This window comes from Pempheris klunzingeri, chromosome 1, assembly GCF_042242105.1.
Source record: "Pempheris klunzingeri isolate RE-2024b chromosome 1, fPemKlu1.hap1, whole genome shotgun sequence".
NCBI classification, from domain to species: domain Eukaryota; kingdom Metazoa; phylum Chordata; class Actinopteri; order Acropomatiformes; family Pempheridae; genus Pempheris; species Pempheris klunzingeri.
Window position 1 is genome coordinate 29,070,564 of NC_092012.1, and position 23,015 is coordinate 29,093,578.

At 42.3% G+C, this 23,015-nt stretch overlaps 1 protein-coding gene across 1 annotated transcript in view; it reads right to left on the bottom strand.

Moving 5' to 3' along the window:
* lrrk1 (leucine-rich repeat kinase 1) overlaps nucleotides 1-23,015 on the bottom strand; it is a 66,244-nt gene that overhangs the window by 8,330 nt on the left and 34,899 nt on the right. Inside the window, exons 20-32 of the mRNA XM_070848703.1 lie at nucleotides 22,803-22,900; nucleotides 22,432-22,603; nucleotides 22,176-22,345; nucleotides 21,337-21,476; nucleotides 15,458-15,767; nucleotides 12,134-12,303; nucleotides 9,894-10,097; nucleotides 9,675-9,814; nucleotides 9,305-9,442; nucleotides 3,873-4,067; nucleotides 3,213-3,364; nucleotides 1,754-1,871; nucleotides 1,242-1,358 (exon numbers count right to left, since the gene is read on the bottom strand). Of these exons, the coding sequence (XP_070704804.1) occupies nucleotides 1,242-1,358; nucleotides 1,754-1,871; nucleotides 3,213-3,364; nucleotides 3,873-4,067; nucleotides 9,305-9,442; nucleotides 9,675-9,814; nucleotides 9,894-10,097; nucleotides 12,134-12,303; nucleotides 15,458-15,767; nucleotides 21,337-21,476; nucleotides 22,176-22,345; nucleotides 22,432-22,603; nucleotides 22,803-22,900 (2,124 nt within the window). The remainder of the gene's footprint in view (nucleotides 1-1,241; nucleotides 1,359-1,753; nucleotides 1,872-3,212; nucleotides 3,365-3,872; nucleotides 4,068-9,304; nucleotides 9,443-9,674; nucleotides 9,815-9,893; nucleotides 10,098-12,133; nucleotides 12,304-15,457; nucleotides 15,768-21,336; nucleotides 21,477-22,175; nucleotides 22,346-22,431; nucleotides 22,604-22,802; nucleotides 22,901-23,015) is intronic.

Here is a 23,015-nt window from a genome sequence, read left to right on the forward strand (position 1 = left end):
CTGCAACAAAAGCTTTTTTTGTCCCATCGTCTGAATGATGTTCCAGGGGCCCACCCATCACCATCCTCACACCTGGATTCCACCAGCTCGACTTCAAAAAGGTACCCAGGGTGCACAGCCGTTAGGTGTAGATGTGTAACAGGACAGCAGGTCAGAAGTCAGAGGGGGGGGGGGCAGCAGAACAGACCATAAAACAACTTTCCCCACAAAAGTGCTGCTTGGTCCCTGACACTCGCAGTTATGCTACTGGCAGTGGGATGTTTTAGGGCAGGTATGAGAGGCAGGTAAGCTATTAGCACTTACTGGCTGTCATAAAACTGTGAACATCCCAGCCATCAATGTCTCTATGCCTTCACTTTAATCAAACACAATGTCATGCCAAGGAATTAAATAATAATTTAAAGGTTACATATTCTGTGTTCTGAATTACTGATACGTATAAAAAGTTATGGAATCGGTCCAGTAGATCGCCTCAGCTGGCAGCTGTGAACAGGCTACGATGGCTGCGATGTGTTTCTTTACGGCACGCCCACTAAAAGTGCTTCTTTTTGCCACTGGCAGGATTGTTATTTGAAGTGTCTGACAACATTATGAAAAAGATCCCAACAGATTAAGATTAATAAGACCTGTGAGAACTGCTCCATCGTTCTCTTCGAAGCCACCAGAGTCCATTGGCATAAAGAGTCATTTTACCATGCAGAGCACAACAGTTGCTGGTCTACCCTACACTTCTGTATGGATCCTGTCCATAATGTTGTCACACGTTATGAATAACAATCTGAGCCTGTCAGGGGCAACAACCGGCAACTTTAGTGGCCGTACTTTGATGATTTGAGTTCCAAAACGTTTTGTGCTTACCTGTCTTTTTGAACCCACAATATCAGGGTTATCCTATAAGGGAACAAATGACTAATTTTGGATACAAATAACACATTTCTGTGCACAAATGATAAAAAAAACATTTATTCCAGTTCTCTGCGCTCCAGAGAACCTTGAGTCTTATCAAGAAACACAGCACATTAAGGCAGTTGACTGATGTCACCGTAGATGGTTTCTGGGTAATAAAATCTATCACTGATGGACAGACCCACATTTTCTCATCCATCCAGGGGTTCAAACTTGTGATCTTCCACTCACAAAAATGTCTTTCTCTTTCTCACAGTACTAACACAGTGATGAACATACACATGAGTACAACACTGTGTGTGTGTGTGTGTGTGGGGGGGGGCTTGAGACCTGACCTGTTCTCTTGCTGGTACAGGGAACAGGCAGGTGATGACGGCTGGACAGGAGAACTGTTTCTGGGGTTGACTAAGTGGGCACATGTCCTTCAGACTGTAGATGAACACTTCCTGCTCCTGTCACATAAACACACACAAAATACCAAAGAATAGCAAACAAGTTTTGTGTAAAGCATACAACATCTCACTGAGCACTCCTGTTTACAGCTTTTTACGTTGGATTCTCAAGGTTTCTAAACCTACCAACGATTTTAAAGCTCACTAATTAAAATGCTATATTTGTTTGTTTAATCTGAACATAAAAAGAAACCTAAAATTTGTGAATTCAAGGGAACCTGTGTTGAACTCCTTCTTTAATCTACGCTAACAATGCGTGTATCATTACATGATTTGATGTGATTGCCCTTTACCAAAGGCTGTCACATAACATAGCTTAACTATAAGCTGAACCAGTGCTGTGCCATGTAAAAAGACATGAATGTGATCTGAGGTAGAGCTGGTTGGGTGAGTACCTCAGTGGCCATCCACACAGTGTTACCCATCTTCATCTGACAGCTGATCCTGCTGCCTGGACAGGACATCCTCTTCACCTCCACCTGGCCCTTCTCCACATTCACCACGCTGTAGTTCCTGAACAACAATACACACACACACACACACACACACACACACACACACACTTTGATTCTAGCTGCTTTGGATAAAATCCTAGAAGACTGTAGAGCCACATGACACAGACACTGTAGATTTAAAAGATTTTTTGTTATAACCTTGGTCTTATTTTCATAGATTAGCCATGTATTTAACCACATTATGAAATCATTATTATTTTATTATCTTTTTTGCTGAGATCAGGTGATGCAGCAACTAAACACAGCCTGACCTGCAAATGCATTAGAGCAGGCGGCCCAACGAAAGAGACGGATTTAACCTTTTTGTCTGAACCACGGAGCAAGAAGTGAAAATAAGGATATGCATCGTTTGAATAATTGAAAGTGCTTGTCCACGGCTTCCCGTAGAGGTCGTGATCTAGTGAAGGGCAGTGGGAGGGTTGGGGGAGGGGAGGCGACGGAACCTTGACACAGTGAAGGAGTTAACAGCAGGAAGGAGTCTACAGGAGTCAGCAGCAGTCATTAACACCACCTGGATGAAGGGATGAAAGCTGCTTTTATTGGACGGAGATTAGCCTGGAATCCTGCTGCCACATATGGAAAACAATGGCGCTATTACATCAGAAAGCTGGGAGTCAGCAGTGTGTGTGTATGATTGTATAAGCATCTGAGGGTGTTGTAGAGCGGAATGTATATGCACTTTTAAAACTGATTTTGTTACGGTAAAGAGAGCTTAAATACTCTGATCCTGAACTTCAAAATGAAAATCGCACACTTCTGTAGTCCCCTTGAGTCCTGAGGGAAAATCCTTGTCTGAGATGGTCTTAGAAGAGTGAAGCTGTGATCTTTACCTTACCTGGAGCGAGAGGCTGGGCTGTGGGTTAACGCTCTGAAGAGACAAATCACTATGCTGCCTGGGCTGAAGGACTTTAGCAGCAATTTAAAAATATAGGACTGGGTGTCATGTAGGCTTTAAGCCAGATCATACATTATTGGATTCAGAAAGAAAAAAAAGACCTCCAGCAACACTGGAGAAGTCTTAGATATTGTGACAAATCTGAAACATTTCCAACATTGGTGCAGTTTTTGGACAGATAATTCAATGAATACACATCAATCAAGCTTCTCTCTCAAAAACACCATTACAGGAAACCATTAAAAGAAAGAAATGTATCTTTTGTGACATGTCGCTGACATTATCAACACTGTCATCTGAGACGATTTCCTCTCAGCAAAAGCAATTCTGACATGTCGCATTTACTGCGCTCGATCATAAACGATCCGGATCATGGGCAAACAGTGAGACTGGGACATCCGTATGCTGGTGTTACACTTAGCAGGCTAAAGAGTTGAAACAAACCTGTCGTCCTTGTCTCCATTCCAGAACACAGCGCTGTGTCCCTGCAGCTGGGACAGGAAGAGCTGCGAGTGGCTGTCACAGGACAGAATGTACCTGAGGCAGGGGAAGCTGGGCTCCTGCATCTGCCTCAGACACTGCATGGCCACTGGCCTCTGCACGCACACACACACACACACACACACACACACACACACACACACACACACACACACACACACACACACACACACACACACACACACACACACACACACACATTATATACACACGTTATTATATCACTGGGCTTAAGCTGTTCTCTCTGCTAATACGGTTGTCTTGTGGCAGGCTGATGACAGACATGCTGCACGCCAGTATTTTAGCTGCCAGTGAGGAGCTAAGCTGGGAGGGTGAACTGCATGGAGGGTTCACACCATCTCATATGATAAGGGCGTAATCCCTCACAGGCTTCCCACTCATAAACATGATCAGTTTTGTGCACTGGAACACATGAGCAAGCCATAGGTACTGGCCCTGAGTCTTTGTGGTGGCTGATGAGAACATTATCAGTGTTTTTTTAATGTCTTCCTATTGGTCTCCAGCTCATCCACTACCCTAGCCACACTCGCTAATTTACTACAATGCACGACAAACAAGGAAACGAAAAAACAAGAGGCTCACCTTCTCAGGCTTAGTGTCCCAGCATTCCACCAGGAGGCTGTGGAGGCAGTAGAACTGAACCTCCTCAGGACTGCCGAGCACCGGCCGGATGCCTTTGGAGAGCTTCTTCGCTATCTGAAGCTGGTGGTGCCCCAGCGCTGGCCTCCGTCCGGACAGGAGCTCATACAGCACCATACCGTAGGAGAAGATGTCCACCTTTAGTTAGTGAGGATGAGAGGAAAAAAAACATGAAGACCTCCAGTCAGATTTGGGTGCAATGTGTGCAATTTCGATTTAAATGAGTGTGTGGTGGGAGGTTATGTAACATGTGTCAGGAAAGTATAAATGTAAGATAAAGACGACTGAACTGATCCCACAGCAGAACTAAACATGAATATGAGGAGAAGAAAACAGGGTTAGGTAAACACATGGAAGCACTTTTACTAAGAACAGTTAGTACAGTTAGTCAGAGAAAGGCATGATGCCATAAAAACAGCTGTAAAATATATACATGTATGCCCCAAAACTGGGATTATAGTTTCCCTTCAGCTATCAAAACAAAGTTATCCCAGAGAGCTTATCAGCAGGGGAGTAGGGGGTGGGGGTGGGGTGAATGATACTGATAGCTTGACTTTTACTGATAAGGACAATGGAAACATTGATTGACAGACTGTCCACACTAAAAAGCAACAGGACTCTGGCTCATCCTGGTCTCCTCTTATCTCCTGGAGCTCATTCATCTTCTAAACTCAAGCCTCGGATTTTCTTTATTTTTTTTCCTCTTGTGAGCACCTTTGTTCAATTAGTGTGATTTAAAAAAAAAAAAAAAAAACATTTTTTCTTCATAGAGCAAAGACAAACTTAGCTATATCACAGTTTTGTCCCTTCTTCCTGATTCAACTCGTCCTTGAAAGCTGTAACCGAGCACCAAAATACCCAAGTGGATTCCTGTCTCTGAACGGTCACAGATAGTGATTGGGGCCCTGTGAAACCTCCCACAATATCTCTGGAGGTAAACAGAAGTGCAGAGCCCAAAGCACTCTACTACTTCTGTAGTGACATCACTCGGTAGTGACACCAGATATATTTGAGGTCTGTGGTATGCTGTAGCGTCGCTGGGGCTATGGAACACTATGCTCATATAAGGCAGTCCTCCTGACCTCAATGTGACTACCCTAGAACCTTCTCACTCTCCAGCTTGTCTACAGCTTTCATCCTTGTTGAACAGAGACTAAATGTAAAACCTTAATAAGGCAGCTACAGCCATACATACTGTTTTATAGTGCAGGTATTTCCTTGCATGGCATGTTAAGCTACTGTGTTATATATTGTATCATATTGTATTGGGTGACAAATGAAGAAGCTGAATAATGAAGTGGAGCGGTGCAGATAAAAACATATCTGGCACCCACTTTTCTCCTCTCCTACAGAATCAGAGATGAAAAATACATTTCAACACGGCTGCTATATCAGAACAAATAACCACCACACAATACTCCATCCAGCTATTGTGTTGTATTGTTATCTTCACTGAACACAGACTTGAGGATCATTACTGAAGCCTCAGCCACTAGAACTGGAGCGGCCTCTGCTATCTTAATTCTTTGTGACAAGACGGTTTTATGGCAACATTCGACGAGGATATTTCACTAAAACAAGAGCGTCACACTGAAGCGATCTCTGCAAGTGTTTGATTGAGATACCTTTCTAATTCCCAAGACCGCCTGTGACCTAATTTTGGATCAGGCCTAATTATCCTCTGGTCCCTTTAGGATCGTGGTCTCTTTCTTTGAAAATTAAATTTTGCAAATCGGGTTCAGGTAGGTTTGCTTCCGTTTGGGCTCAATGTTTCTGACTTGATTTGTCTAACTCAGACACAGTACGTGTGTAATCATGTGAGAGCAGAAGGGAAATAACTTCATGAAACACTAAATTTCAAGCCTTCTCGTGCAGGTTGTATGGATGAGAATTAACGTGATTTCAGCTGTATGACAGCCTGGATTAGTTAAACCAATATGAAGAACGGGGCTGTGGTGGCATGCGATGAAAAATGAATACAAGCTCTTAAAATCTTCACACCTAATTAGCAAAATCAGTTGCCAGGCTCTGTTTTTACACACGTCTATAACGCACACTTCATTCATTACATTCCACCTACAATAAACAAATATTGTTTTAGATTCCTAATCATCACTCGGCAGCAGTGTTGATATTATCCAAGCCTATAAACAAACGGCTTGTAACAGCGCTCTATTGGTGTTATTGTATATTGTCCAGATCCTCAAGTGAAAAATATGTGTTCCATCTCTTGCCAAGCTCACAGCTGGCAAACACATTCACAGCCGTGAATCTGATGGCCATTTATTTCCCTATTATCCACTTCGTTCCTTTCCCTCTTTCTCCATCATTTATTCCCTCTCCAGCCTCGTCTGCATCTCATTAGAATAAACCACATCAAAAAGTGAAATTAACGCCCAGCAGAGGCGAAAAGGTGCTCGACTGGCTGAGGTCAGCGGACTCTGTGGGAAAGAGGCTGATGAATAGAGGTGGAGGCTTACGGATAGTTTTCTCTGCTCTTTCAAAGCGTCCTCTACAGGGACAGGGGCTAGTAAAACAGTAAGCCCTAGTAAAGCTAGCCTCCCTGGGGAGGGGAGGGGCTCCGAGCAGACTGGGCCAGCCGTATCGGATCCACACACGGCTGTGATCAGTCTGGAATAAAAACCGGCTGAATCAAATGCCATTTGCTAAAACAAACGCTAATTCTCAGTCAAGTATTCCAAGAGCAAGATCAATGGCCTGTGCACAACACCGTGTCTATTGTGTTAATTAAGCTATTAATAATACACTCCACCCAATTTGTGACAGAACTGTATGAAGCAATATTATCATAATAATCTTGCTCACCAGTGGGAAAACATGGTCATTTTGTTATTCAATTCATTCATTTTAGTCATTTAAGGAGTTGTGATCTAATATTCTCTGGTTCCCTCCTCTTCAGTCTCTCTCTGCTTTTATTGTGAAAAGCACATCTTCAGATTAATGACTGTTTGGATTTCTTTCTAAAATCAAATACTCAGACTGAAGACTGAATGTCTTTTTCTTGGCTCAGATATTTTCTGATTTCGGACTTTTTCTTCTTGTTTTTATATGGCGTCTTGTGTTTAGATAACTTTTAACATTTGAGACCTTTAACCTTTGTGTTAAAGGTTTACAGTCATGGTAAAAACCTGCATGTATCTATTGCTTTTCTCCGTCCTTCGCCATCAAAGCAAACACGTGGTGCTAATCAGACAGAAAGGCAGCATGCTGAAGAGAGGAAGTAGCCAGTCAAAGCCACCAGCTCTTAATGGAAATCATCTTTAGCGACAAGTAAAACTAGAATAACCACCTCACGGTTTTATGCCTTTTATGAAAACCAGTGGTCCTCATCCGAGTAGTGGGTCTAAGTGAGTTTTTTTTTTTGTCTGCCACTTTTGAAATCTGTGAGCTACATGAGGAAATAACATTTGAATCATACAGACATGATTTAATGTAAAGAATGTTGTCATTCAGTGTTCCATATATTAACACAAAAAACATTACATGCACGGTAAATTCATTATAGAAGTTGGAATTTGGTGTGCATAGTGTGAAGAATTACACATGCTCGTCTTACTCATCAAGACATGGATCAGAATCAGAACAATCCTCACAGCATGGCCTGTGTGACCCAACACTGTCCACATGCCCCAGCTCAATGGCAACTGCAACGAGTGTGAACATAGGTGTGTGCAACTTTGACTGTTTGTCAAAATGAAAAAAAGTTCTACTGCCAATAGTCAATCAATCAATCAATCAATCTATATTTATAGAGCGCCAATTCATAACAGCATTATCTCAAGACGCTTTCCATAAAGAGCAGGTCTAGACCAAACTCTGTAATTAGAGAGAGACCCAACAATTCAGGAATTCAAAATTAAGGATTCAAGAATCCCCAATAGTGCTTTTTTTTACATAGCAGCTAGTAGAGGATGCTGTTTGCTGTACAGCTCGTGAGGTCCCTTGAGGCATTTTTTTAATTTATGATATAAGCATACATAAAGGAAATTGATGTGACATGATGGGGTGGTTAGTGGTTTTTTTCAGAACGTTATGATATCAAAGTTAAGCTTTAGTTTTATCTTAATAGATCTTTGTGTGAATTTCTGCCATAATTACTGTATAAATTCTTGAGCTGTGGCCAAGAACAACAAAATCTCATCAGCTCATCCATGACACGTTACTGCCAAATATGAAGATACTGCGTTTATGAGAGCGGCAGGGATATACACACATACAGATAAACACACAGATCTACGGATGGTAGGACAACACGGTAACATTATACCCCCTGTTGGTGGGCAGAATAAATACTGAGGCAGTGCTAATTCCTAACACCTCCTATTGATTAGTGCATCAGACAAAGTGCTTAGTACCCTCCTTTATCAATTCAGCATGTGTCCCATGTTAGAATCAAGTGCCTCTATGCAGACTTTCCTACGGTTGGAGAAGAAGGAAAAATGGATCACATGCAGCGTAGAGCTGCAGGGTGGAGGATGGAGGATGTGGAGTCTGTGACAAGCACTCTCCTTAAACCCCCCTGCTTGTGCTTGGGCTTGTTCTGAGAGAATCCTTCTGTCTTCAGTGAGGAATTCAAACCACGAGAGGCATGAAAATAAACTAAATAATACTGCATGATCTCATGGTGGAGAGAGGCATTATTATCACTGTCACTAGCATGAAACAGAGGATGTCTGCTGTCACAACTGTGGTCTTGTATGGTTCCAGACTTGGAGCTAATGATATGTAGATTTATATTTGGTGTGCAAAAGTGATGGTGCCACTAGAGGAAAACTCACCAAAAATGATCTCTGGAAAGCTTGATGCTGAACACATTTCTTGGCAATTTATATCTGCCTATTACGGATGTTTATTTTCATCCATACATTTATTACATAGTAATATTGATCAATAGTCTATCCAATACTTTGATGTACAATATTACCTACTTTCACTAATGTACAGTCACATTATCATCGGACAGTGTACTTTCCATACACATTAGGGTTCCCAGTATTTAGGTCAGTCTGTTTTTCAGACTTTTTATTTTAATTTTAGTTATGTTTTGTTTCTTAACTACCTCCTTGAGTAACCTTGTCCTTTTTTTTTGTGATTCTGTGACTTGGCTGTTCTCACAATGTAATCTTCTATTAGCATAAACAGTAATACGTAGTACAGTAATACGCACTGTATCCATATAATTTAGCTGATTGCTCATACTTAATGAAAATCTGGCAAGAGGTTTACATGATATCTTGTTGTGTACTGTATGTGTTGCCAAGTGCATCACAGTCCGCCTAACGAGGATGCAAGAGCATAGAAGACATCGTGCCACACACATCACATGATGTGGGCTGGGAACAGGTGGGCATTACCTTCTCATCGTACACAATGCCTGGTCGGATCTCAGGAGCCTGGTAGCCTGGCGTGCCTTCCACCCCCAGCGCGCCCTCATGGAAGGATTGCCGAGAAATGCCATAGTCAGATAGTTTAATGTTGACTGGATCCTTCACCTGGAAAAAGACACACAAACGAGTGGACACATTAAATCCTGTGATAGAAACAGCAGGGCTGTTTGCTGTACTTAGGATGGCTGTGTCCCTTGATAAAGAAAACAGCACAGGCAACAAATGAAATAAGTCTATTTATTGCCAAAGTCTAGCAGATTTACATGTTATTTCATAAATATATTGTCCATCTAAAATCTAAATTGCACGGCTTTCTAATGGTAATCCATGTACAGACCTCCAGAGACCACACCAGGATGTTGTCAGATTTGAGGTCACAGAATATGATGCTCTTCCTGTGAAGGTACGCCAGTCCTGCTGCAATCTGATAGGCCACTCTGAAGGTCAGCATGTGACCTAGGGGCATGTACCTGGAGCCTACAAAGACAAAACAAAATTCCATGTTCTACTGATACAGACACAATCGCGGCACCAGTCTGAAGATCACTCTGTGCACCTTTGCCTTTGTGATGCTCCTCCAGAACAGTGTTGAGGCTGCCTAGGGGGGCTAACTGCAGGGCGAAGCAGAGTGGATGGATGCTGATGCCCACCAGAGAGACGATGCAGGGATGCTGCAGAGAGTGCAACATACTGGCCTCCTGGCGAAATTCAGAGAAGCTCCGGCAGGCATCTGCAGACTGCAGGTGTTTCACCATGGTGTCTGAGGAAATAAACAAAAGAGCGAGAAGGAGCCCCAAAGTGAAAAGAAGGAATAGTTTTAGAGAGAATGCTCTAGGAGCTCATATGGACTAGTTTTCAGAAAGCTTCTCATACTGAAAATTCCTGCAGTAAATACACTCTTTACTACCACCACACTGCTGTGCATACACTTACCTGTAGTATATGTGCTTGCACACACTCTTACACATTTGTTACTGTCCATACTGTATATATGTGACCCATAGTGTATTCAGAATACTGTCTCTCTAGACACTGTTTGTCTATTCTAAATATAAATATCTGATTTATAACAAACTGTAGTCATCATGTCTGCTCAGTATATCTCATTATTTCTGTTATTCTACTTATACCTGCAATATATATATATAATATATATATATTTTGCTGAATATAACTGCTGCATATATCTTGCGTATCTATTCCACACTGTTCATACCGACCATACTGTCATTACTATGTGTGTGTGTGTGCATCCTCTGCTCTTAACCCCTTTATGCACTTGTGGTTAGATGCTAAACTGCACTTCCTTGTCTCAGAGCTTGTACCTCGTCCAATGACAAAGATAAAGCTGATGATAGCGCTGAATCTAATCTAATCTTCCCTCCATCTATGTAAACATGAGGTGCGATAAGTTAGTCTCAACAGAAGGTCTACTGTACATGCTTAGCTTGCAGACATGTCTGTTGAGATAACACTTTTGGAGCTCTCAACCACATCTCAAGGTCATCGCAGCATTACATTAACATCAGATAGCAGAGACCATGAAGAGAGACGAGGGTTACCGAGGGTTACCAAGGGATACCCCCCCCCTCTACCACCACCTATTAACATGAGACTGATGTTCGACAATTTTGTCATGTGATGGGATTATTTTTTCACTTAAGATCAATGAATTTCCACATCCCTGGAAGGGACGGGAGACTGGTGGGCTGGCGAAATGATGCTGTTCAGAATAGACACTCTGAGCCGGTTACAGAGAAAACTGTAACAATTGGGATTACAGTCGAGTTTGTAGTTTATCCTCCAAACATAAGAATGCAAAAACTATGTTTTTACTGATTTATAATTGCTTTACAAAACTAAATGAATGTCCTTTTTTCAGAAGAAAACTAAACAGAGGGGAAGTTTTTACATTCTAGTTGATCATATTCTCCTATATGTGCACTCCCCTTCTATTCCTGCATTTAGACATGTATCAGAGGACTGTATAGGATAGGACAATGTGGTGCCCATATATAAAGGAAGCTATGCTGCAGTGCCTGGGGACTATATATGCATTACACAAGGAAAACACAGGTAAGATCACTCCCACAGGTTCTGTTCCTCTGGACAGATTAATAGCTGATCATGTCTATTTATTCATTTATTTATTATTGAACAGTTACATCTTTTACCCAAAGTGACAGGCTAGTTGCAGCTAGCAGGCAGAGCAATTTAGAAACGGCTTTAGAGGTGACCTCTGGCTAAGGCAGCAGAAATAAATACTGTGGATCTGCACAGGGAAGATAAAGGAAACGCCACAATCCATATTGTTAATCCATTTGACAATAGGAGACCTGGGTTCAAGCACATGGGTCACGTTACCTCCCTAAATCCACATCATGATCAGTCATTTGGTCCATGTTTCTGCTGTAGAGAGATTGTAGGTTGACTGATTCATGCAAAACAGTTTCACCAAAGCAGTGCAATGTCATAGTCTGAGAATCATGACTGAAAACAAACTATTTATCTATATTAGGCACATACCAAGGGACATTGTTCCTGCAGGCAGCATGCAGTCATTATTTACCCTGAAAGTGGGCGTACTGGCTAGAAATCAGGCCTACAGCAAGCTCAGGGAACAAGATTATTAAAGACCTGATTATTAGTTTTGGGGTGTTGAGTAAGGGGGAGGGGCATCACAGTTTTGCTCACAATAATGCCAGATTAAACACTACTGCGGGATCACAGCTGCACCAGAGCAGCAGATGTTTCGACTCACAGTAGCAGGGAGAGCACAGGTTTTGGTTTCTGTACCTGTGGTGCTGCTGATGGTCTGCTGCCTACACTTCTTGAAGTGGAAGCGCTTGATGGCCACTGGCTGGTCACGATAACGGGCTCGGTAGATGATGGTCCCGCTGCCACCCTGGCCAAGGATATTATTCTGCTCCTCAGAGTATTCCAGCTGTGCCCTCTCCAGAAAGAGCCTAACACACACACACACACACACACACACACACACACACACACACAGACACACACAATCGATACTTAATGACCCACTTCCTGCTTCACCTTTGACCTGCTGTACTTCATGCTGATGTGTACCATAAGGGAACACATAATTCAAGTGTGCTCACTTTCAATTTCATCTCCAAATAAAGGGGCTTCATTAATCTGGTTTGTTTATAACCAGCAACAGCCAAATGTATCCAAAGTCACTCGGCTTCAGCTAATTCAAACACTGCCGCTGAGTCCTGAAAAAGCCAGACCTCACACCTCTGAGCAGGCTGTGTCACGTCTATTAATATGGTCTGGACCAGAATATACCACACTTTTACCATACGACCCCTGTCAGCCTCTCAGGTCATCAGGCAGCAGTCTGTTGTCAGTGCCCACTAACCATGGAGAAGCACCAGAGAGCTGGAACAAACAGCAGAGGGTAGAACTGGAAGCTGCAGCAGCTTTGACTGAGTTTAAATCCAGTTTAAAAGCTTTTATGTTCTCCAGCCGTCACTGTCCACCCTGTATTACTGTATTTTTACTGTATTATTATTTATGTTCCCATTCTTTCAATTTACATGCTTTATAATGTATTTCCTGTTTGTTTTTGATGTATATTCTGAGTTGGAATCAAATTATTGGTCAAAGCTTAAATCTTATTTGATCAGATACTGCCTGAAATCATCCTTTTGTTATTTTTTGACAAAGTAACTGTAACTCAAGGTCAGCTTACAGCCTTTATCCAGAGCTATTATCTCTATCTCATGATCTTCATCAGCAGATGGAATTTGTTGTTGAGATTTATTTGTCACTGATTCAGTTGTCATCTCCATGAGGTTAATTAGTGAACCTTGAATTACAAACATCTTATCAAACATTCAATATAGTTTCAGTCAACAGCTTGATCACTGCTTTGTATCATCTCTCAAGTTATATTCAATTGAATTATAAACTGCCAATGCAAATGTCCTTGTTTAACTTATGACCCAAACCACAACATAAAATTATACAAAGAGAGGATTATAACGATTGTCCAAGATTATCTAACATCACATCTTAGTGTAACGTGCACACCTCCAGTTTTAAGCTTCATATAGGACATAAACACCACCACCTGCCTGCTACCACATTTTTAACGAAATGATAACTGATATTGGCCAGAAGTAACAGGATAATCTAAGCCTGATGTGTGCACACTTATACCAGCATTGTTACATGAGATAATGGTGCACTTCTAGCTCAGGCACATAGGAGCGGGTGCACTATTACTTGTGTAAATTTGTGTATTCATTTTAATGTGTGTATCTTATCTTATCTTATCCAGCTATAAGAGTGGATGATGTTAGTAAGAGGCACGACTGTTAAGATCAACATCCCTCTTATATTCTTTAAGAGCTCAGTACAAAACATTTGCAGTTACAGTCGCACTAATATTTGGAGGAGCTGTTTAATTGTTACAGCAAACATTTCCATGGGTCTGTGTTATTTTACATACACAGAGATATGCCTGCACAACTAACCGCCCATCCAGCAAAAACCATATACACACAGTACTCAGAAACACTGAGTACTTCATGGACTGTGAATGTGTAAGTGTGTGGGTATGACATAGAGGCAGACTGGGTATTTATTCCAATAGTTGAAGGAGTGGCAGTTCCCCTCAAACCCTGACAATATATCAACAGATGCTGTCACTGGCAACAAATTGGCAGAAACTCATTATGGAGCCAAAGCCATAGAGACCTGCCCACTGTCACTGTATATATGTGTGTGTGCGTGTGTGTGTATATGACGGATGATAAGGCTCACAGAGGACAAGATCTACGCACATATGATCATGTATGTCCCACATACGTGTGCGTATGTACGTCTGTGTGCGATTACCATCCAGCACCTGCACACGCACGTGTGACTCTAAGCAGTCAGGCTTCAGTTTCCAGCAACAAGTGAACACTGTTATCAGAGATCTAAAATTAGACCACGTTATTCATTATTGTTTCATCTGTTTTCAGTATTTATGTAGCTTCATTTGAATTTTTATGATTTTCCAGCCCCTGCATCGACATGGGCCACCGTTGCCATGGCAACGAAACAGAGAACCTGTCTAAAATTTAGGAAAAACGAAAAAAAAACAAGGTTTGCTGACTTACCCTAATGGAATTATGCAGCATTAGAGAAAAATGTAACAAATAGTGGTGACTGAGGCTGAACAATATGCTTGAGGCAGGATGTGAACTGCTGATGTCACTTGCATGGGCATGTGTAACGTCAGCAGGATGCGCAACATGCTGCAGACGTACAGACACACACACACACACACACACACACACACACACACACACACACACACACACACACACACACACACACACACACACACACACACACACACACACACACACACACACACACACACACACACACACACACACACACACACACACACACACACAGAGGCCTGTGTGTTATGAGTCAAACCTTGCTGACTTGTACTGATCACACACAGAGGCACAACCTGAGAGAGGAAGACCAGATGAGAGTGCGCGTTTGTTTTCAAAGCTGGGAAAAAAAAAAGGGTAGTAAAGAGGCAACATAAGAAGAATGTACCAAAGAATACGTGCTCCTTCCGGTCTCTCTCCCTCACTTTCAAAATCACGCTGTTCTACTTCGCACTCACCCTAGAGGCCTGGAGCACTTTGGCTGGGCTGCATATGCACTTTATCTGTTTCACATTATCACTCTCTATATGACTATCTGTTGCATCAGTTTTTTGGGTTTATGTGAATTTGCATTATTTCTGTATTTGCATTGTGTTGATGTTTCAGTTTGGGCTTTTTGCAGCAGTTTTTTTTTCTTCATTTGTAGCAGGTTTCTGTTGCGTTTGTCTTGGATTTCCAGATGTGTTTTTGAACTGGCATCTTTTTAAAAGCTGCAGCAGGTTTTTTCTTTGCATACTGTATTTAATTATGTGCACTCACCATTATTAAACATACATTAAAAGAGATCTCTAAGGACAGCGTTACACCTTACTACCATTATACCTTTTCTGACCCTGCCCTCCATCCATATCCAACTTTCTCTGATATTAAGTCAGTCAGGCCCACAGGGAGCACAGTCCTTAAAATAGTGAGAGGCTACCTTGCAGGGAAGTCAGTCATGAAGAGCTCTGGGACCAGCTCCTGGAGGGCGACTGGCTGGTCAGGGTGCTGAGGACAGATGATGTGCTCCTTCTCCACTGCAGCCAACACACAGTCCTCCATGTTAAAGTAATGAACCTCTGCACCCTCTCCTCCACCGTCATCTCCCTCACGTCCTCCCCTCTCTCCGACCTGATTGCGCTGACTTGCCCGGAACTCAGCCTGCTTTTGTTGGCCCAGTGAGGCGCAGAGGGGACAGAGGGCAAACTGCTCTATGAGGAGGGTCCCGTCACTCTCACTGGCTGTCAGAGCTACAACAGAGGACACACAGACAAAGGACATCTACATGATCTCTTGCTTATTTGAAAGCTGAACACTGAACTTGTTGCACAACCTACAATAGATAGAACTGGGCTACTCTCAGTTTTAAGATGACTTCTCTACTGCAAATGTGTGACTTTGTCAGGTTATAATAACATAAATATGAACATAGCCTCTGTGATTTTATTAAATAATAATTAACATAATGATGTTCACCTTTAAGATGGAATGATAATAGTCTCACATTTTTAGGCACCTATGTATTGTTATACATTCTTCCAGTGAAACTGAACAAAAAAAAGACAGAATGCAGAAACTACAGCACGCGGATCTAATGAAGAACTTGACTGGAAAAGACTGATCAGTATAAAGTGAAGCTGGTTTGGATATTCCCTCAATGCATGTTTTGTTATCTGTCTGGCATGATCATGCACGGTAAAAGATGCACATAATACATGTCCCTTTTTAGCGCCAAGGCTCTTATATCAGATAATTTGGTGGTTCTGTCAACAAGAACAAACTAAGTAGTTAAAGAAAATGTGCAGCAACTGCAAAATAATGCAGCAAAATGCAGAACCATCACACAGTGATTCACACAGGAAACAGAATTGGAATCCTGTTGTATTTTGACTTTTATTATTGTCATTATCATTACTTTTCCCCTGCTGATAACAGAGAGAGGAAAGGGTTGTTTGTGTTTGTCCCATAGACTCTATATAAGAAGTGGATGTAGCCACCATGACGTCACTGGCTCATGGTCTGCCATTTTGAAGCCTTAAGTTTGGCATTTAGGCCGTCACCATTTTGGTTTTGTAGGGATGTTCATTCTATGAAGGCCCCCGCATCTAGTTAGGTTTTGGCATGACCCGCCTCTTACTGGTTAGTCATAAGGTAGTCCCACCCTAAAGCACACCCTGCTTTAGCATATATTTTCCTCTAAATGGGACCACAGTTGGAACTTAGTACATTAAACCGGTCAACCACAAAGGAGGTGCTGTTAAGTCAAATGCGTTTTCATTCAAAATCCACTGACCATTACACATTAGTGACTCAGAGGTAGAGAGGATCGTCCACCAATCAGAAGATCGGTGGCTCCTCCAGTCTGCATGTTGAAGTGTCCTCGGGCAAGACACTGAACCTCAAATGCTCCTGAAGCATAGCGTCAGTGTATGAATGCTGTGTGAATGGGTGAAAGTGAGCGTAGTGATACAGAACTTTGAGTGGTCGAAAAGACTAGAAAGGCGAAATACAAGCACAGATGATTTCCCATTAAAATATTCAATATTCCTGTGATTTTTATGTCACACTGCATTTCCTTGTACAGGCCACACCCATTTATGCTAAGTCGCCAAATATGCTATTTCTCCTTTTTGTTTTAGTCTGTGGTTTTCCCAATTGTGTTACAAAACCTGTGTCAGAAGATTCTCCAGAACCTCTTGTCAACATTTATTCTTTACATTTTTAATTTCATAGTTTGATTACATGCTAAATAACTTGGCTGTTTAAAGGTACAGCATTGTACACTCGCACACAGTATGACCTGCTAATTTACCGTAATAACATAGGTGTGAATCAACCCACAAAGGGTACTGAAAAACATTTCTCTTATTAACTCATTAAAACACACGTCGGATTTCACCACATGTGAAATACCTCTGTGTGCTGCAGATTCGGTGAGTCACAGGGGCAAAACAGGCAGAATTAGATTAGACCTATTTTGAAAATCTTTCATGATCTCATGGTGTTCCTAGTGGAGTTCCTGTGCATGATGTAAAAATAAATCTTAAAAACTGGTTTGTTGCTGCCCTCCGGTGGAGTGCCGGAATCCCGTCGGAATCTTCCACCGAGAACTACCTCAAGCTGTTGAGAGCATGTGCCCTCATGAGGCTTTGCACATTCTAATGAAGGACTAGTCTTTAATGCTCAGTTGAGCTCTGTGTTAGTTTTGAAGCATAAATCTTGACAACATTGCAACCGAGAGGTTCAAATCAGAAGTGTGGCAGGATTACTTTATTTGCATTTAATTTGTCACTTTAACACATTTTTTCTGTTTAGTTTCAATTTAATGACAATAAAAATAGTTTGTACTAACGTGGCCCACATGACTCTGTAGTGTAAATATTATATATTGTGTATAAGTGTCTGGTAAAACATTGCTTTGCATGGCAGGACTGCTGAAACTCCAGCAGTCGTGGAGCTGAAACATCTGCTGGAAATATACATGTAGTATATACAGCTATACAGCTAAAGGGTTTTTATGGGGGAAGGGTCTTCCTTATTCAATTTGAGGGTCACAGGATGTCATACGCTGTGCAGATTTTAAAGCCCCCTGTGGCATGTTGTGAGTTGTGAGTTTGGGCTATATAAATAAAATTTGTCTTGACTAATAGTTAAGTCTTCCACACATACACAACTCTTGGTGACCCTGGGCAATTCATGCTTGTGTGTGCGCCAGCGACTGCTTGTCTGTGTGTCTATTTAAACTTTTAGTCACGCTTTTGAGCTGCACTGAGCCAGATTTATTTTAATCAACAATGTATACAAAAATAGTGCAAAGACATAAATATGGAATGGATATACATGAAGAAGCTGATCATGTGCAGCATGTGCATGTATAGATGTATACATACAGTACTGTACAATTTACAAAATGCAAAGTGAGCGAACAGAAGAAAAATCTAAATCAAATCAATGTTTGGTGTGACCTCCCTTCAAAACAGCATCAGTTCTTCAGGTACACTTTCACACAGTTTTTGATGGAACTCAGCAGGAAGGTTGTTCCAAACATCTTGGAGAACTAACCACAGATCCTCTGTGGATGTAGGCTGCCCCAAATCCTTCTGTCTATTCATGTGATCCCAGACAGAATTGAAAGTATTCTTACTTTCCAGCATTTCTTCACACCTGCCTAAAACCTTTGCACAGTTCTGCACACTGGACGGTAACAATGATATGCACACACACAGGTAAGTGGATGTTTAAGTGTTACGGAGTTATTGACGCTATGTTGCTGAATTAGCTGTTCATCAGAGTAATGTGGACATAAACTGCTCTTGTGTCTGATTGTTTTGATGCACAGTGCCCTGTAGCTGCTACAGAGAGGGGTAGGAGCAGGTTGTGTCCAGGGCACGATGGGTCTGCAGTGATGTTTCCTGACTCTGAAGATGAACTAGTCCTGAGTGGAGGGCACTGATGATTTCCTCAGACAATAATGGATGTGCAGAGAACAGACTGGATGATTACGGTGTAGAACTGGATCAGCAGTTCTTTGGGCAGGTTGAACGTCCTGAGCTGGCACAGGAAGTAAATCACCTGTTGGGCCATTTTGATGATTGTGTCGATATTGGTCTCCCAATTTGGGAGATTGTGGATCCCAGAAAGCTTAAGGTTTCCACAGCAGACGGAGTGCTATTAAGTATGGTGTCTGCAAACAGGATCCTTGCATGTGTCCCTGGGGAGTTGAGGTACTGCAGGATGTAGTGGGTAGGTAAACTGTGGGGGGTCCAGAAGGGGTGCTGTAATGACATTTAGATGAGCCAACTAGTCTGTCACAGCATTTCATGAACACAGATGTCAGAGCGAAGGGCCCAGAGTCATTGAATCCATTGACTGGGATGATTATAACAGGAGACGATGCAGCTCCAGTGATCTGTGGAAGATCTGTGTAAACACGAGGGCCATCTGGTCAGAGCAGGCTTTCAGACAGGACGGTGATACACCGTCTGGGCCTGGTGCCTTCTGGATCTTCTGCCTCTGAGAGAGCTGACACACGTCCCCTTCACGCACTATTTAGACCTAAGAGTGCAGGTGTGTGATCAGCGGGGGAGAGGTGTGAATGTTGGCTTATCAAACCTGCAGTAAAACACATTCAAGTTGTCGGCCAGTTTATGGTCCTCACATTGTGGGGGACGGTTTCCTGAGGCTGGTGATGTCCTGCAGGCATTTCCACACTGACGTAGGTTGTTGGCTCTAAACCCCTTTTTCCAGATTTTCAGTATAGCTTCTCTTTGCTTCTCCGATATCCACTTCTGGAGACGATACCGTCTGAGTTTAGCAGTAAATCAGGGTTTACTGCTGTTGTGTGTGCAGAAGGTTCTAGCCGGCACACACATCCTCACAAAAGCTGATAAAAGAATTAGTCTTGGTATGTAGCTGCGCCCTAAAAAACACAACCAGTGCAGCCAAAGCAGGCCTGTAATTCCAGCTTTGCCTCTGATTGGTCCATCTCCCCACAGTCTTGACCACAGGCTTTAGCAGATTTTAGTTTTAGAAGATGAAACAGACAGTGATTACAGCTGCATGGGAGATATCCTTAAATATATTGCAACAATGGTCAGGTGTGTTTATATCCTTGACGGGACACCTTATACGGCGTCTGTATTCTCTGGGGTTTCTTTATTTGAGTTCCAAAGAAGAATGGGCAGGAAGTCTGGATGTTTGTGCTCAGTGGCAGCTATCTGGTCAGCCAGGTGTGGTAACGCCTCACTAACACAGGCCTGAAGTGGCATGTAAACACCGACCAGAATAATCCCGTGGTGAATACAATGGTTTACAGCTGACGAAAATAGTCTCCAACTGCAGACTGCATTGTTCCTTTAACACTGTGACGTGCACACCAGGCCTCAACCTTAAAAGCAAATATTGCCCCAGTCGTCTCCCTGATAGCTCCGTTACACAGTCTGCAGTTAGTATAGATATTGTTCAAATTGACTCACAATCTAATGTCAGTAGGCTCATGTCAATAAATCTCTGCATCAGGGAGATATGTTAATGTGCCTTTATGTATCACCACTTGACCAAACAGAGTGTGCACAGAGTTGAAGTTAGTTTAGTTATTGAACTCACGTTTTAACGTCAGCGGATTCACGTTGGTTATATTAATGGCTCATATCAGACATAGAGGCTGGCTGTATAATCTCAACATGCCCGTTCAAACACATCACTTTCCTGGGGGAAACCCAGGGGCAAATATTAGACTTCTGTTCAACAGGTGGACGGAGACACGACTCCATATGGATGATAATGTAGCTATGTGTCTGCTGGACACGCCAACAGCTTTAAAGCTGATAATATGTCACTGTCACAGTCACTGTATCTTTAACATTGCACTCCCCAAAAACATTTAAGGACAAGTATGTAGACCACAAATGACACAAGGATTATTTGACAATAACAGTGGAGTATTTATGGATCAGCTTCTCTATAACCTGCTCAGTCATGCTATGTGGTTTTGGGCTGACTCATGTGAACATCATATTTATTCAAAATAACCACTATGAGTTTTTTTTCTATTTGTGCAGCTCAAGCAGAGCTGAGTATCTTTGAAACCTTTTAATATTGGTGCCAGTATGATGTCTGGAATTGATATCTAATAAGACTTTTTTGATAACCTACCTTGCTGAATATGAACTGTTTTTTTTATCAAACCAATTTTCTTCCTCTAATAAATCTATCAAAATTGTAAAATTAATGTTCAGACAAACAGCTGCACTTAAATAACCAAAATAAAAACCCAATAGCTGGGGTATTAATCCACAGAAATGAGAGCAGTACACTGACCAGGGAACCACTGCTCAATCAGAGAGTTGACGTGATCTGTGATGAAGGCCATGGCGGAGAAATCCCTCATCTCGGACTGGCAGATGATCTTTATGCCTCCACTCTTCTTCCTCTTCCAGTTGACATCTGACGACTCCACGCTGGAGAGACACAAATATGCATCATATATTAAACAAACACTGAACAAAACTATCTAGAACTATCTTAGCCCTATCTTACACCCGGCGCAAAGTGGCACACAACAGAGCGCTAGAGTCATTGCTAGTTTCTGACCAACACATTAGCCATTTTCACACCCTATGCTCATGTTGTGTTGGAAGCATGAGGATCAAACATACTTGTGCCCATGGGCGTGTCAGTCCTAAAAAGAAGTGTGGTCAGACACATTGCTGTATGGAGGCTGCAGAAAGCGGTTGAGCCAATGACCAACAACAGAGAGAGAATGGAAAGTGACATTTGATTGGTTGGCGCCTTACTTTGTGCAACATTTAACTACTGAAAGTGGAGATGGATATGCCCTACATGCACCAACACCATGAACTTTCACCACTCACAAACAGGGCCCTTGGATACACAGTATTGCTGTGCTTGCTCTTATTGTTCAAGACCTCCTCAATAAGACAGCGTTTGTCAGAATTTCAAAACTAACTAACACTAACCCTGACAGACTGTTATGTTCAGGTTGAACTGTGCAGTTTAGACCCCTTCCTGTGAACCACTATAACCTTGAAGGCACCAGAATACTGCCTCTGACAGGAATTTCTCATAATCTTCATTTACTCACTTGAGCATTTGTATTATTAAATTACTGCCCAAATCCCTCTAGCCTCGGCTCTGACCTGAGGTAACCTCCATCAAAAGTGACCAGCAGCCCCTCCTTCCAGTAGATGGTCTGGCTGCGGCGGACTCTGAAGGTGCTGCAGCGGTTCCTCTGCTGGGTTCCAGCAAAGCTGTAGATCACAGAGTTCCGGTTGCGCTGACTCCTGGTGTTTTTTTGGGGCTCAAATGACTGCACAAACACAATATTTCAGGCCATTAATGTAACAATCTTAAGGTGTACAAGCACATAGGTGAATGATCTGCTGATTTCAGCACCTGCAGGTCCATTTCTGTGAGACTGATGAGCATCCTGGCAATGAAGCGCTCCCAAAAGCCAGCGGGAACAAAGCTCATCTTGACAAGGCGCTGCAGGGTGTTGTTGGTCTGCTGGCGGAAGCCATGGATGTCCATAGCTGGCTTGGGGGGGAGGAGGTGGGGTAGCAGATAGCTATAGAAAGAGAGAAGGAAAAATGAAGAACAAGGAAGACCTGCATGGTTGCCAGTGAATATTGTATGGTGTCAAAACTGTACTGAAACTGAGAAAAACGTGGATTCTATCCTTTGCTTTCTACTAGCAAAGTAGCATGAGCTCTAAAATGTGCAGAGAATCAGTATTTGTATCAATAAGTACACAGACAACATTTTACCTGTTGTTGGCAACAGGCAGAGCAATCTCAAACTTGGCTAGAAACTGGAAATACTGTTCCTCTGTCTGCTGGGTGAACCCTGTTCCTACCAACAGCATCTGCACAACAGACATCACCACATACAAGTCAGTATCATCATTAACACATAAAACAACAGAACCGGAAAGCCGAAACTTTCTAAAATTCAAGCAGCTTGTCTGGAGTTTATTTTCC